The sequence below is a fragment of the Humulus lupulus genome, chromosome 5 (assembly GCF_963169125.1).
Source record: "Humulus lupulus chromosome 5, drHumLupu1.1, whole genome shotgun sequence".
NCBI lineage: Eukaryota > Viridiplantae > Streptophyta > Magnoliopsida > Rosales > Cannabaceae > Humulus > Humulus lupulus.
Window position 1 is genome coordinate 18,422,703 of NC_084797.1, and position 17,425 is coordinate 18,440,127.

Here is a 17,425-nt window from a genome sequence, read left to right on the forward strand (position 1 = left end):
CTACCAAGTTATGATTACTAGCATTATTAAGCCAACCTGTCCTCTCCCTTTTGCATATCCTGATTTGGATATGTACTTAGTTGCTCAAGCCATTGGGACGCCAATAGCGTGGCCTAAGGATTTGGTCATTATATCTGAATATATATATCATGAGGTGATGCCAAATTTTTACATAATTATTTTTACAATTCTATATTTATTTGTTTGCATCTTTTTTAATTGTTGATATGGTTGTATACAGGCTCCCTCTTCAAGTAGGACCAGATCACAACGACCAAACGCTCCATCAACACAACAACCACGAGAAAGAAGACGACCACAAACTCCTCCAACACAATTGCCCCACACTCCATTGGAACGATTACAAAATATCATATCTCATTGGGCTGATGGCGAGTGTGTCAATCTAGGCATAGAGTCTGAAGTTTTTGATCAAGATATGTCTCACTGTTATATATTTAAGGATGACATACTTCAGTTTGCTCGAAAGGAGATGATTGGACAAACAGTGGTCGTTAGCTACATGAGGTATATATCTCACAAAGTTTGTTCATTTAATTTTCTAATTTGATTTATTTAATCATATAACAATTTTCATATTTTTGTATTAGGTTCATTTACAAATATGTGGTACAACAAGGTCGCCAAAATAAGTTTTTATTTGTCAATCCTAATATTGTTGCCACTCAAGGGAGTTCATTCGACGATCGTGTTCAAAATCTGTTCAGACGATGCAATGACATAAAATCAAAAGAACAAGTTATGCTTGTCCCTTGGAACCATGGGTAAGTTTAAAAAGTTGTCATTTTTCCGACCCATATCAATACTTTCTTTGTTTAACATTTGAGTAATAATTTTTTGGTTTTTCTTATGCAGTGAACATTGGATGTTGCTTATTTTGGCACCGTATGCATATCATGTTTATTGTTGTGATCCGGTGAATTCAGATCTCAATAACCGTGAGGAGGTTGTATCAGTGATCGTCAGTGCTTTAAATCTTTTTTTCTCTATGAATCTTCCTGATGTCGAGATCCCTGATACTCTACGCATTAAGCAACCTCAGGTAAGTAGTTACAACTTAAAATTTTGAACTTTTATAATTATTAAGTAGAATAATATGTATGCATTTTTTAACAAGTTTCAATTTAATAATGAATTACTGATACTTTTAAATAATTAGTGTCCACACCAACCGGACAATGTGGCATGTGGATACTACATAATGAGGATGTTAAAGGATTTGATTGAACATGCGAGTCCCGGACATTACTTGAGAACGGTATTATTAATTAAAATTTACAAATTATTTTTGAAACCATATATATAAATGTAATCAAATAATTATTTAATATATTTTACTTTATATTTTTTGCAGCTAACAAGTACATCATATACAGAGGCACAAATTGATGAGTTTCGACAAGAATGGGCGACAGATATGATACAAATAATCCAACGTAACCGACCTCGTTGATAGGTTTTTTTATTTTTTACCTCTTTCTTCATACATAAATGCAATATTTGTTAATTTTGAATATGTCTAACAAATATTGTATTTTTTTTTTATTTTTGACATCTTTCTTCATACACAATGCAATATTTGTTAATTTTGAATATGTCTAACAAATATTGTATTTCTTGTATATGTCTAACAAATATATATGTATAACAAATTTTGTGTTTCTTGCATATTTTTATTTTATTAATTATGGAAATTTTAATTTAAATTAATATTAAATTGATTTCAATTTAATTAATTATTAAATCAAATTTAAATAATATTAATTATAAATTTATTTAATTTTTTTTTTAAATCTGGGAGACTTTCAATGTCTCCCAATGTGAGACGTGAGACCTATACCTACAATGACCCCGCCTACAACGTCTTCCCAATTGGGAGACATTGTAGACTTTCAACCTCTCTGAAATAAAGTCATAAAACATTTATTTTGTTGTAGTGCAAGATGTAAGCTCAGATTTAATAACTATTAACATTATACATGAAGGTCCAACAAGTCATGTCATTTTCGCTCGAGCATGAGTTTCAGGCTCGAAGGCAACAAGCGTCTCCTTCGAAAGATAAGTTTGAAAGACCAATCAAGCAAGGAGGTAGAGACAACTGGAATGATGAGCTCAAAGCTACATATGATCTCAAAAGCGCGCTGAAACAATGTTCAATCTCGAAGATGCATTAAACCAATACACGAAGGTGCGATTAGGAAATCCCTATAATCATGGGGATTTAATTCAAACTGTGTAATCAACCCTATTGTTTAGGGATATTTATCTTCAATTAATGAAATTGATTGTATTTTAATTAGTGGATTGGTATTTCAAATTCAAACCTGATATGTATATCGGAATATCCTTAAGATTAAGGGAGAATTCTTGTAACCAGGTCTATAATTAGCTTGGGTTTAGTCTTTTGTACTCACGCACTATTTGGTACTGAGAAACGCTCTGTGAAATTATTCTAAAAAAATATTTAACATAGATCTTAATAAAAGTGACTCGTGGACGTAGGCAGATTTTAAGTGCTAAACCACGTAAAAATATTTGTTCTTCTTTTCTTTCTAAACTATACATTTGTTTAATTTCTCTTGTTTTTAGTTGACGAAAAATGCATAAACACTTACCATATTCTTTAAAGTGTTTTCTTATTTGTCTAGAACTACTTTGATTTTCTTTTTTTCCAAATATCGCTAAACTTCTTCATAATCATGGAAAACCATAATAACTTTGTATACCTTCAGTAATTTTTTTTGCAAAACCAAAGTAAAAAATATTACAAAATATCTTAACAAGTACTGCATTGAACTTCTTCATAATCATGGGCTGCAAATTCAAAATTTAATTCAACAAAATATCAATGACATGCAAAATATACATTCTCACATTTGATAATGTCTACTTGTTTGGCCACAAATCAAATCTCTAGTTTCTTCTAAAAGAAACAAAACCCAATGATGAATGCCCAAAACATGCATCCACGAAGCGGTGGTTGTAGTATAAATCGGGTGGTTGATTCCATAAGGAGGCAAAGAAACAAAGTTAACAATAAATAGAGTTTAGAGAAAAACAATGCGAGATAATTGGAACAAGTAATATTTTTTTTGTTTTTGAGATTTAAAGATTAGAAATAAATATAGGATAAAGTGTGATGTGTAATATCTGTTTCCCAGAAGGGTAGTTTTGTAATTTTGCTATTAAGGGTATCTTGTCATTTTACATATTCATGGGTTTATATACATATATATATATATATATATGGATTCCTATGACAATAAAATTCATGATTTCTTATGTTTAAATATCTTGGGAAGGATTGTAAAATCCCAGCATGTGCATAATGCTAAATAAAATAAATAATGACTTGGGTTAAAGTTATTATTTATTTTATGAATATTGTTATTATTATGAGTATAATAATAATATGGTATGAGTTTTTTTATATTATTTTATGAGTTATTATATTATTATTATTTAAATAGATTAAATAATAGTAATCATAAGCAATTATGAAATGACTATAATGTCTCTATTTTTGAGATTTGTTGAGGGATATTTTAAGGAAATTTTATGATAAACAATATCCCAAATATCTAATTAAAATTCATGAAATAACAAGATATTACTTATTTTAATTATTTATTTTTTTAAAATAAAGAAAAAATCCCTAGTTTTGTGGGAATTGGAGGAAGAAGCGTTCAAATACCAACCAAGTCATCTTATACTCGTTTATTTCCAATTATAGCATGACCAATAAGGTTTCTGAGTGAGAGAAATCATGGGAAGCAAGCAAAGAGAGAGAGAAAGAATCGTTTCTCTCACAAAACCTAGAGAGAAAAAGGATAATTTTTGGTTTCGAAAGCTTAGGGGAAATCTGGGTTGTTTTGATCGTTTTAGATGCATTCTTTATGATCTAAGGAAGGTTTTTGATGTGATAAAAGGACCTGGAAGTGTTGTTTTCGAAACCCACCATTTTTCACCATTAAAGTTAAGGTTCTTGGAGGATTTCAGATTTGAGAGTGTTTAGACAAATTCTGGGTGAATTGATGCGTGTTTACAAGTTTAGGGGACTCCAAGGAATAATTTGGATATAAAGAATCGGAGCTTAAAGGCTTAGAACGCAAAGTGCATTTTTTTCTCCATTTTTGGCAATACATCAAACTTGGAGAAGAAGACTTCGGAACAAGGGTTTACAGACATCTTCTTGGGCTGGGGTTTATTACTTTGAAGTGCTGGACACAAAGGGATCATTTTCCAAGAAGGGTTGGAACGCAACAAAACTCAGCCCTAGAGTCGCCGGTGCCGGAGAAGAAGACAACTCCGGTGATAGCTCTGGCGAACTTGATTTGGGCAGTTCTAGAGGTTTTCTTTAAAAAAAAATTCTTGTTTTAGATTCTACATAATAATTTAGAGTGTTTGGTGAAGTTTGGAATTTTTTTTTTGATAAATTCTTGATTTATTATTAATTATTTAATTTTTCTTAGGAAATAATTATGAAAAATACTTAAACTATTTAGAAAATTATGGGATAATTTTTGTAAGATTTTTGATTGATACCAAACTATTTAGTATATTTAGATTGAAGGTTTAAATGTTTTTGTAATTTTCTGGAATTTATTTGGTTATTTCTTAAATAAATTATAGAAAATACCTAGCCTAATGTAAATGATTCAGAATAATTATTATAAACTTGTTTAATAGTTAGAAGTTATTCTGTGAAATTTGGGATAATTATTTACTGTTTTACTATTTATCTTGAATTATTTGAATTAAAATGGGTTATCTATGTAGATACATTATAGAAAATAACTTGGTGTACTTAAAATTAGTGTTTACTGTTTGGGTACTATTCTAATGATGTTAAAATAATATCTTAGTGTCTAGAACTAAGTTAGAACTATGTTAGGTGGATTTGTTATTTTTGGTTAATTATTTGGTATTTTATGCGTGTAAAAAAGGTAATTTTATGCATAAATAATAACAATAATTTGTATAAGTTTCTAAGTTGTTTAATCATGTTTCAAAATCTGTATAAATTGTTAGGAAGCATGTTAGGTTCTGGTTTGGATAATTGTATTGAGTATCCAATTATTTTGGGAATTATGTGTAATTAAGATGATAATTATTGAAAATAAATAATTAAAAGAAAATAATTAGTTTAATATGACTTTATAGGCGTAAAAATAAACTTAGAATCTGATTTAGTAAATTGTGGTCATTTATTTGATTATTTGATTATGATCTATTTGTTTTGTGCATAAATATGATAAGAAATGTGATGATTAGTATTATAGGTTGTAATTTTGTGATGAAACATTGACATGTTTCATAATTGTGTTTTGAGTGTGTCATTGTATTGTTGGGTGTTTAAGATCTAGTTCTCAATAAGAACACTCAGAGAGGGGTTCGAGGTAGAACAAATGAATTTTTTTTTGCAATTGAGGTAAGAAGAGTAGACATCTGCGCACAGGATGTATGTTTAAGCATACAACCTTGTTTCTTGGTTTGTATTTATTTCTGTTATGTACTGTGGCTGATTACTTTACATACTTAGTATTGTTAGCATGAGAATAGTGCTAGGGTTTTCACTGCTTGTATGAGCATAACTCTTACAGGTACACTAAGAGCTTATCATTGGTGAGTACAACTTGTGGTAAGTAAATGCCTCGTAGGATGCAGTGTGAGAATAAAACAAGGAAATGCATATTACATTTCACGTTTGATCAACATGAATGTATGGTTGATTATCATATGTGTGCATAATGTCCGGTATGAGACTGTTTGTTATGTGTGTGAGTATAGCATGCATTGTATCAATATTATATGAATTGTTATTGCTTAAGGTTTTAATTAAGCTATATTGTGTTATCTCGTTAGGGGGGTTATGTCCAACATAGCTCATCTTACTCGACGTAAGCTCACGGGTACTATGTGTGCAGGAAAAGGCAAAGAAACGCAATGAGTGAAGCGGGCTCGAGGCATGGATCTTAATTGTTAGTGGAGGGGTCACAATGTTTTAATGTTTTAAAGACTTAATGAACTTTTATCACTTTTGGACTTTGTTTTTTTTTATTGTTAGATTTAGTTTTAAGACATGAAAATATTTTATTTTGAAGAAACAATGAGATCTCATGCCTTGTTTATTTCAATAAAATAGTCTTTTAAATATATATTTCATTTATTGATTTAAATGGACTTTCCTAAGTGACGTCTCGGGAAATTGGGGCGTTACAATTGGTATAAGAGAATACGGTCCAAAATAGTCTGTGGAAAGCCCTAACATTTAAAATACACTGCCAGGATGAGCTCAACTCACTATATTTTAAGTGGTAAATTTTTACTTGTGTGAAAGTTGCTTTAATGTGTTGCACATAATTGCACTTAAGCGATTGTCTTCGTAAATATGATTTCATGATGGCATTAAATGTTTCTTCCTTATGTTTGTTGGTCTGTGTGGTTGAGGAGTTAGAAAATGCCTCCTAGAAGATCCACTACACTTAATCAAGACCGAGGTGGAGGTCGAGGTGAAGGAGAAAACATTGAGCCACCACCAGCACCACAGGGATGGGAGGAACGTTTTGCCGCAATGGATGCAACCATTCGTAGGCAAGAGGAGGTGATCCATCAACTAAGGCACCAGCCTGCACTGCCAGTACAAGCAGAGCCACATGTGCAGAATGATAGGCAACTATCGGCTTTAATGGTAGCTCCTGTTGAACTTGATAGGCTAGAGCCCTTGTTTGAAAGATTCAGCAAGCAACATCTACCAGAGTTTGAGGGGAGCACAGATCTAGTTGCAGTAAAAGAATGGATTATCCGCATTGAAAACATACTAATATGATGGGGGTCCAGGGAAATGAGCGAGTGTTGTGTGCATCTTATATGATTAGAATGGATGCCCCTCTTTGGTGGGAGGTGGTGCATCAGGCACATAATGTTAATACCATGGATTAGGCTAGGTTCAAGCAAATTTTCAATGAAAAATATTATAACTCTGCGGTCCTGGCAGCAAAGACAGAAGAGTTCACGAGACTGGTGCAAGGAAATCTCTCGGTGACAAATTATGCACACAAATTTGATCGACTGGAAAAATTTGCACCAGATTTGGTACCTATTGATAGGGTACGAGCAAATCATTTTGTTGGAGGATTGAAGACGATGATCACTCAGGACGTGGAGATTGTTTCGAGGGGCACATTCAGATACGCCTAAGTTATAGAAATGGCTCGTACTGCTAAGAGGAGTGAGGAAAGAATCTTGAAAGAGAATGTCGCCAGAAGAGATGCAAAGAAGGGTGGAGCAACCATTTCGAATGATGAAAGAAAGAGAGGGCAAGAACGGTATTGACACTTGGGACAAGACAAATGCCCCAAGCTTAGTAATGAAAACTGTTCAAATGTGAGTAGAAACATTTCAGAATGCCCTAAATGCACTAAGCACCACTTTAGGAAATGTCGGGCCAAGGCATGCTATAAATGTGGAAAAGAAGAGCATATCAAGCGTAACTGTCCATCGTGGAATCAGGTTGGAAACAATGAGGAGCCAAAGAAGGATGATAAATATGTTCCGGCCAGAGTCTTTGCGATCACTCAGGTAGAAGCTGGCACTAGCCCTTCAGTTGTATCAGGTCAGATTCCTATGGCCAATACCACATGTAAAGTTTTATTTGCTTCGGGTACATCTCATTCATTTATTTCTAGTAGAGTTGTAAATCATGTAAATGTACCTATAGAATTGTTTGATGTAGGTTTTGGGACTATGCTACTATCTGGGGAGGATGTAATATCTAAAAATTGGTTTAGAGTTGTACCATTATGGATAGATCGTAGAGAATTGTTTGTAGACCTGATTGTATTAGACTTATGTGATTTCGATGTAATACTGGGCATGTATTTTCTATCAAAATATGGAGCATCTATTGACTACAAGTGGAAGAATGTAGTCCTTACACCAGAAAGCGAAAAGACATTTGAATACTGGGGAAGAGCAAGAAACCCCGAACTCCTATCATATCATCGATGAAAGCCAGAGAGTTGTTGCAGCACGAGTATCTAGGGTACCTAGTAAACATGGTTAATGACACTAAAGAAGTAGAAAGGAAGCCTGAAGAAACAAGAGTAGTCAATGATTTCCTCGACGTCTTATCCTGAGATTGAAGACCGCACAAGGAGATTGAATTTGTAATAGACCTTATGCTAGGGATAACACCAATGTCTCCAGCACCTTACAGAATGGCACCAATAGAACTGAAGGATCTCAAGACATAGTTGGAAGAATTACTCAAGCTAGGGTTTATCAAACCGAGCTACTCTCCTTGGGGCACACTAGTCTTTTTTGTCAAGAAGAATAATGGATCTATAAGGATGTGTATTGACTATCGGGAGCTGAATAAGGTGATGGTAAAGAACAGATACCCATTGCCATGAATTGATGATTTGTTTGACCAGCTTTAGGGGACAAGGGTGTTTTCTAAAATTGATCGTCGGTCAGGGTACCACCAGCTAAGAATAAAGAACGAGGATATACCCAAGACAACTTTCCGAACCAGATATGGGCATTATGAGTTCATGGTGATGTCATTTGGACTGACAAATGCCCTAGCAGCATTTATAGACCTAATGAATCGAGTTTTCAAAGAGTATTTGGATCGGTTTGTCATCGTGTTCATAGATGATATATTGGTATATTCTAAGACAATGGAGGACATGCGGAACATTTGTGTTTGACTTTGCAGCGACTGAGAGAACATAAGTTGTATGCTAAATATAAAAATTGTGAGTTCTGGTTGTTTGAGGTTGCATTTTTGGGTCACATTGTTACTAATGGGGAAATTAATGTGGATCATGCTAAGATTGCTGCAGTAAAATAATGGTCTAGACCAAAGAATGCCTATGGGGTCAGAAGTTTTCTAGGTTTAGTAGACTATTACTGGAGGTTTGTAGAAGGGTTCTCAAAAATAGCTACACAGTTGATAAATCTAACGAGGAAGAATCTAAAGTTTTTCTAGTCAGACAAGTGTGAACAAAATTTTCAAGAGCTGGAGAATAGACTCATATTAGTGCCAGTACTTAGCTTGCCGATGGAAGAAGGGCAGTTTGTAGTGTATTGTGAAGCATCAAAGCATGGGTTAGACAGTGTGGTGATGCAATCTGGTAAAGCGATTGCCTATGCTTCAAGGCAATTGAAAGATTATGAACAAAGGTATTCGACACATGATTTAGAGTTGGTTGCAGTGATGTTTGCATTGAAAATTTGGTGTCATTACCTGTATGGGGTGAAATGTGAAATTTACAACAATCACAAGAGTCCCAAGTATTTCTTCACGCAGAGGGAACAGAACATGAGACAAATATAATGCCCTGAAATCCCTAATGCGGTTTAATAGCTGGATTAGTAGGCTGGGATGACCATAATTGTTTAATTATGCCATTAAATGATTATATGCATGTTTATGTGAATTATATTATAATATGATGTTAAATGCATGCATGTGAGTCCACATTTCATTACGGGGTGTTTTGGTAATTTGGCTCGTTGAGGGCATAATTGTATATTTGTTTGCATGTCGGTGATCTATTTTTGAGGCCACATTATAATGTGGACTTGTTCGAGCTATTCGGCATGAGACGATCTTGGAATATTAATCAGCGGTATAGTCATAACAGGTTTAAGCTTGGGGCTCAGAGTGAGTCTGGGGGTGATTTTAATAATTAGAGTGTTGCCGAGAATTATAGGGTAACGGGATATGAATTATTGGTGTTTGAGAATATTGAGTATAGTGGGAATTGGAGAGCGTTAATTATGATTAATGAAATAGGTGGTAAGGTGAGAATATTAGTGCTCTAGACATTGGCTCCGTCCCTGGTGCCAGTTCTATGACGAACTCATTTTCTTTTTGTGGTGGCAACCCTGGAAAATCTTTTGGAAATACATCCAGGAATTCACAAACAAGTTTTGTCTCTTCTGGCCTCACTGGCACGACTTGAGTGGTATCAACCACACTGGCTATGAATCCAATACAATCTCCTTGCAATAGATCCCTAGCCCTCAATACAGAAATCATAGGTATGCGAGGTCCATGGACAGTACCAACAAACACAAAAGGATCCTCACCTTCAGGCTCAAAGGTGACCATCTCCCTTCTGCAATCAATGGTTGCCCCATACTTCGCCAACCAATATTGAGTATAGCGGGAATTGGAGAGCGTTAATTTGATGAACAGAGTGTTCAAAGATTATCTGGACTAGTTTGTGATCATCTTCATTGATGATATTCTAGTATATTATCAGTCTGAGTCAGATCATGAACAACATCTGAGGTTGGTTCTACAGAGACTGAGGGAACACAGACTGTTTGCAAAGTTCAAGAAATGTGAGTTCTGGTTATCTCAGGTATCCTTTCTTGGGCACATTGTGAGTACGGAGGGGATTAAGGTAGATTCAGCAAAGATTGAGGCAGTCAGAGATTGGCCAAGGCCAAAGAATGCTTCTGAGGTTAAAAGTTTCCTTGGATTGGAAGGTTATTATAGGCGTTTCGTGGAAGGGTTCTCAAAGATAGCTACTGCATTGACTGAGCTAACACGCAAGAGCCAGAAATTTGTGTGGTCGGATAAATGAGAGAACAGCTTCCAGGAACTGAAGCAGAGATTGATTACAGCTCCAATTCTGAGTCTTCCGACAGATCAGGAAAAGTTTGTGATTTATTGTGATGCTTCTCATCACGGTTTGGGCTGTGTTCTGATGCAATCAGAGAAGGTAATTGCTTATGCTTCTCGCCAGTTGAAGGAGTATGAAAAGAGATATCCCACTCATGATTTACAGTTAGTGGCTGTGGTCTTTGCTTTATAGATATGGAGGCATTATCTTTATGGAGAGAAGTGTGAGATCTATACAGACCACAAGAGCCTGAAATACTTCTTCACCCAGAAAGATTTGAATATGAGACAAAGGTGTTGGCTGGAGTTAGTAAAAGATTATGATTGTGAGATTTTGTATCATCCAGGAAAAGCCAACGTGGTAGCTGATGCTTTAAGCCGGAAGGATCCGAGACAGATTTATGGTATGAGGCTGATAGACAGAGAGTTAGCAGATGATATGACCAGAGCTGGTATAGAGTTGCTGGTGGGCCAGTTGGCTAACATTACGCTATAGTCTACACTATTGGAGAGAATCAAGGAGGGTCAGTTGAGTGATCCACAACTGATCAAGATCAGAGAGGATGTTATGGCTGGAGCATCCAGAGATTATACAGTGTCTGATTTGGGCTTGTTGAGATATAAGGGGTGGATATGTGTTCCGTTAGACACTACTTTGAGGTGAGAGATTTTGGATGAATCTCATACTACACCTTACTCTTTGCATCCAGGCACCACAAAGATGTATCAGGATGTGATATCATTGTATTGGTGGCCAGGGATGAAGAGAAATGTAGTAGAGTATGTGGCTAAGTGCTTGACATGTCAGCAGGTCAAGGCTGAGCATCAGAGGCCGGCAGGGTTATTGCAGCCTCTAGATATCCCAGAGTGGAAGTAGGAGGACATCACGATGGATTTCATGGTGGGCTTACCCAGGACATCACGATGGATTTCGTGGTGGGTGATAGTGGATCGCTACACCAAGTCAGCTCACTTCTTGCCAGTGAGGACTACAATACAGTTGATCAGTATGCAGATCTCTATGTGAGAGAGATCGTGCACCTCCATGGAGCACCAAGGTCGATCGTGTCAGATTGAGACCCTACTTTTACTTCCAAGTTCTAGTGGTGTTTACAGAAGGCCATGGGGACACAATTGAAGTTCAGTACTACTTATCATCCTTAGACAGATGGGCAATCTGAGAGGATGATCCAGATATTGGAAGACATGCTACGGGCATATATGCTGGAGTTTGGTGGATCTTGGAATAAGTATCTACCTTTGATAGAGTTCTATTACAACAACAGTTATCAGTCTACCATTGGAGTTGCACCTTATGAGATGCTATATGGTAGGAAGTGCAGATCTCCCATTCATTGGGATGAGACAGGTGAAAGGAGATACTTAGGTCCTGAGGTAGTTCAGAGGACCAGTGAGGCCATTGAGAAGATTAGAGCTCGGATGCTTGCTTCTCAGAGTAGGAAGAAAAGTTATGCAGATCCCAAGCATACGAACGTGGAGTTCCAAGTGGGAAACTATGTCTTCCTTAGAGTCTCGCCATGGAAAGGGGTGAGAAGGTTTGGGAAGAAGGGCAAGCTGAGCCCTAGATTTGTAGGTCCATTTGAGATCTTGGAGAGGATTGGTCAAGTGGCTTACAGATTAGCTTTGCCTCTGGCGTTGTCAGCCGTGCATAACGTGTTTCACGTTTCTGCTCTTCGGAGGTATGTATCTGATGTGAATCATATTTTGAGTTATGAAGATCTGGAGCTTGAGGTAGATCTCTCATTTGAGGAGTAGCCAATCCAGATACTTGACAGAAAGGACAAGGTCCTCAGGAATAAGACGATACCTTTGGTTAAGGTATTATGGAGGAACAGCAAGGTCGAGGAAGCGACTTGGGAGCAGGAGTCAGATATGCAGAGTCAGTATCCCGAGCTGTTTAAGTAAATTTTGAGGACGAAATTTCTGTAAGGAGGGGATAGTTGTAATGCCCTGAAATCCCTAATGCAGTTTAATGGCTGGATTAGTAGGCCAGGAGGGCCATAATTGTTTAATTGTGCCATTAAATGATTATATACATGTTTATGTGAATTATATTATAATATGATGTTAAATTCATGCATGTGAGTCCACATTTCATTACCGGGGTGTTTTGGTAATTTGGCCCGTTGAGGGCGTGTATATTTGTTTGCATGTCGGTGATCTATTGTTGAGGCCACATTATAATGTGGATTTTTTCAAGCTATTCGGCATGAGACGATCTTGGAATATTAATCAGCGGTTTAGTCATAACAGGTTTAAGCTCGAGTCTCGGGGTGATTTTAATAATTAAAGCGTTGTCGGGAATTATAGGGTAATGGGATATGAATTATTGGTGTTTGAGAATATTGAGAATAGCGGGAATTGGAGAGCGTTAATTATGATTAACGAAATTGGTGGTAATGTCAATTTTGCCCTTGGGAACATTTAGAAATGTTTATTTGACCTAGGGGTATTTTAGTCTTTTATCCCCTAGGATAGATTTAAGCCATTGAAGGCTGTAGAAGGAAGAGAAAACAGAGCATTTTAAGAGCCTTCTCCTGTACATGTTTTTCCTCATTTTCTCTTTGGATTTTTTCGCTTAAGTTGGGGACCAAGCTTGGGAAGTAAGTTTTGAGAGCTTGGGAGTGTGTTCCACCATTGAAGAGCATCATAATCTGAGCTTGAGGTAAGTTTCTAGCCATTAAATTTTGTGGTTTGCTCTGTTTTAGCTTTGGTCTTCAGTTGAGATTTCTAGGTTGGATGATTTGTTTTGTTGGGAGTTTTTGGCTAGGGTTCTTGTGGTTGTGATGCTTAGGTAATGTGGGGATGGTTTTTGGGTTCATTTGGCACCAAAAATGAGGTTTGGAAGCATTGGAATCGAGTTGGAATTGAAGGAGTCGAAGGAAGAGGTTTCAGGGGAGGATCTGGCTGAGTGTAGTGCTACAACGCCCACCAGGGGGCGCTATAGCACTACCCATTGCTCTGTTGGGCAATTTGGGGTTCTGAGAATAGCGCTGGGGCGCTAGTGAGCAGCGGTGTAGCGCTACTCTGTTCCTTCATAATCCAGTTTTGAGTGTTTTTAAGGGTTTTTGGCTTGGGGTTTCAATCCTTAAGGCCCGGGATCGAATCCACTCACCGTGTGGATACATTTTGAGGTCCCAAGAGTGGGGTTAGGTGAAGACCCTCTCATTGTTGATTTTCATTAATGGAGGTTATAATTGGTTATGATTAGGTAACCTCTAAGGAATCAAAAGGTTGATCGTTCTCAGTAGTCGTTCTTGTTCTATTTCTCGCTCGAACCAGAGGTAAGAAAAAAACACCCTGTGTATATGACATGCATGATTGTCGTTGAGGAATGTGGATTTTTAGAATGTGGACATTGATTGCATATTAAATGCTTAGCAGAGTTTGCTTACTTGTGTATGGCACTGACTAGTCAGGGATGGCACTGGTCGCGTATTACTGACTTGAGAGTCAGAAATGGCATAAGCGTTATGAACACAGGACTGATAAAAGATTGGATCTAATCGATAACAGCGTTGAATGATGCTAGGAGCATTAATGGTGGACCGAACCTAAGGTCGATGAAACTTATAAGTGCTTGACTAGTATAGGACTAGTTACTTAGAGCCAGGGCCTAAGGCCTAGGTGACTGCTTGTCACATGGCTAGGGAGCGGAATCTTACGGTTATGACTCTATGGTCATGTGATAGGTTATATTGGTGACCAGTTCATCGAGCACCTATCTTGATAAGCTAGTGAAAGGATCACTTATTTGTAAAGCCCCGGTGACCCTATCGTTACATGGCTGATGGGAGCGGAACCCGCCTTAGTGGCTTTTCAATTGTCACTAATCTGTTTTGGACTAAATGTCCTGATTGATTATTATGATCATTGTTGATATTATATTCATGTTATATTGTGTTTTTCTTGCTGGGCTTTGGCTCATGGGTGCTATGTGGTGTAGGTAAAGGGAAAGAAAAGCTCACCCAGCCTTGAGTGGAGAGCTTAGGTGGTGTTGTGTACATATGCGGCCGCTTGACCACCACGATCAAGGAGTTCTCAGAGGAACTAAGGGGTTTGCCTTATTTTTGTCGCTTAGGTCGGCGGGTTGTAAATTTAAAACAGTAATGACCATTTTGAGTTGTAAATAACTTGTAAATGTTTTTGATGGGCCCATGAACAGTTTTATGTATGAAATAAAATATATCATTTCCTTTTGATTGGTTTTCCACCTTAGCTTGTTAATAACACTTAGAAGCACGTTTTTAACCAAAGGACTCAGGTAGCGAGATAAATTTCTGGTTCACCGTAACTGTTCTGGGGTAACCAGGGCGTTACAACAAAGGAGGTGGTTGGAGTTAGTCAAACATTATGACTATGAAATAATGTATCACCCCAGTAAGGCCAATGTTGAAGCAGACACTCTTAGTTGTAGAGGTCCGAGAATGGTTTCTACTTTACAAGGAATATCTAGGAAGATTCTAGAAGATATGGAACGAGCTGGTATAGAGTTGATAATAGGGAAACTTGCTAAGGTTGCACTACATTCTACCTTACTGGAGAGGATTAGAGAAGGGAAGATTGGTGAAAGGGGTTTAGTGATCTAAAGCAAGATATACAAAATGGAACTACCAAAGACATCATTGTGTCAAACATCGGGTTATTAAGGTTCAAGGGATGTATTTGTGTGCCTGATAGTGATTAGCTTAAGAAGGAGATTTTGGCAGCAGCTCATACTACACCCTACTCAGTTCACCCTAGGACCACTAAAATGTATCATGACCTGAAGAAGTTGTATTGGTGGTCTGGTAAGAAAATGGATGTTAAGGATTATGTGGCCAAATGCTTAACTTGTCAGAAAGTCAAGGCAGAACATCAAAGACCAGCAAGACTGTTACAGCCACTGAATCTTCCAGAGTGGGAATGGGAGGAGATATCTATGGACTTTATGACAGGGTTACCTAAGACCACGAAACATCATGATGCAATCTGAGTAATAGTGGATTGGTATACCAAGCTCTCCTATTTCCTACAAGTACGCATGACTTTTTCCATGGACCAGTTTGCTGATCTTTATTTAAATGAAATAGTAAGGTTACATGGGACGCCATACTCCATTGTTGGTGATCGAGATGCTCAGTTTACGTCATCATTTTGGGAAAGCTTACAGAAAGCAATGTGGACTCGGTTGAAGTTCAGTATCACATATCATCCCGAGACAGATGGCCAGACCAAGAGAACAAATCAGATTTTTGAGGATATGCTAAGAGCATGTGCCATAGATTTTTAGGGAACATGGAATAGATATCTGTAGCTGATTGAGTTCTCTTATAAAAACAGTTATTAGTCTACCACTGGGGTAGCGCCTTATGATATGTTGTACGGAAGAAAGTGCAGATCCCTACTCCATTGTGATGATTTGGGAGAAAGTAAACTTCTTGGGCTAGAATCTGTTCAACGTACTAATGGGGCTATTCAAAAGATCAGGGCTAGAATGGTCACAGCTTAATGTAGACAGAAATCTTACGCCGACCTAAGGTGAAGACATGTTGAATTTAAGGTTAGTGATCATGTGTTTCTTTGTGTGACACCACTGAAAGTAATAGCGGTGAAAAGGTTTGGCAAGAAAGGGAAGTTGAGTCCCAGGTACGTCAATCCTTTTTGAGATATTGGACAGAGATGGTAATGTGGCTTATAGGGTAGCCTTACTGTTGGAAAAACATTTAGTGCATGCAGCAAAATTTGCGTGGTGGGCCTATTATTTTTTTTTAGAAACAACAACAATAAAAAAAATTCATTATTCATATAATACAGTTTATATAAACAAGAAAAATAACCATCCAGAAACATTAACATAAAATATTATTAATCATTCAATATATATAAAAATATACAATATATTTATGTATAACATATAAATACAGAAAATATATGAATATTCAAGAATATGAACAATTACCTCTTGAAGCCTATCAAGTGTCCTTGAGTCTTTTTGTATATTTATCGATCTTCCTATCCAAAGCTTTGAGTACTCAAACCACGATCTTCTGGAGTGTTCTCTACACCTCAAGATATGTGTGGGAACATAGAGAACACGGATTTGCAATTTTAGGAATCACAAGTATTTCTCAACACATGAGAACTTGGATTATGGTCTGAGAATGGCTAGAATAAATAAGAAGAAGAAAAAGTTTTTGTAACGATCCAAAATTTCTAAAAGGCTTAGTGCCCTGATTAGCGTGCCAAGAGAACATAATTGGATATATGTATATTTAATTAGTTAAATGCGTGACTATGTGGCATGCATGATTAATATGATTATATTATATGCATGTTTATGAGTATTAAATATGCATATGGGCCATTTTCTACTTATGAGGGCATATTTGTAATTTTGGCCCGTTAAGGGTATAAACGTGATTATATGTGATAAATGGTTGGGACCACATTATTATGTGGATATATTTGCACTATATGGATAGAGACAGCCCTAGTGAATGGATTAGTGAAATATTCACAACGGGATTTAAATACCCGACTCTGGGGAAACCTAGGGGTATTTTGAGAATTTAGAGAATATTTTGGGGTTTATTGAGTAACGAATAAGTAATTAGTAATTAATTAGACGTGACAGGGTTAATTGGTTAATAGTAGGGATACTTTAGGAATTAGCGGGAACCGGGGGAAAATGAGCATTCTCCTCTAAGGGCTAATTTAAGGGTTGGGTTAATGATAAGGGGTAGTTTGGTCTTTTCTAAT

General features: G+C 36.7%; 1 protein-coding gene across 1 annotated transcript; it reads left to right on the plus strand.

Annotated features, from left to right (window-relative positions):
* The first annotated feature begins 517 nt into the window (after positions 1 to 517).
* On the plus strand, positions 518 to 1,765 carry LOC133780296 (uncharacterized). Its single transcript, XM_062220117.1, has 3 exons — positions 518 to 1,063; positions 1,181 to 1,279; positions 1,376 to 1,765. Exons 1-3 carry the CDS (start codon positions 887 to 889, stop codon positions 1,472 to 1,474), a joined length of 375 nt encoding a protein of 124 aa, XP_062076101.1. The 5' UTR covers positions 518 to 886; the 3' UTR covers positions 1,475 to 1,765.
* Positions 1,766 to 17,425: the final 15,660 nt, after the last annotated feature.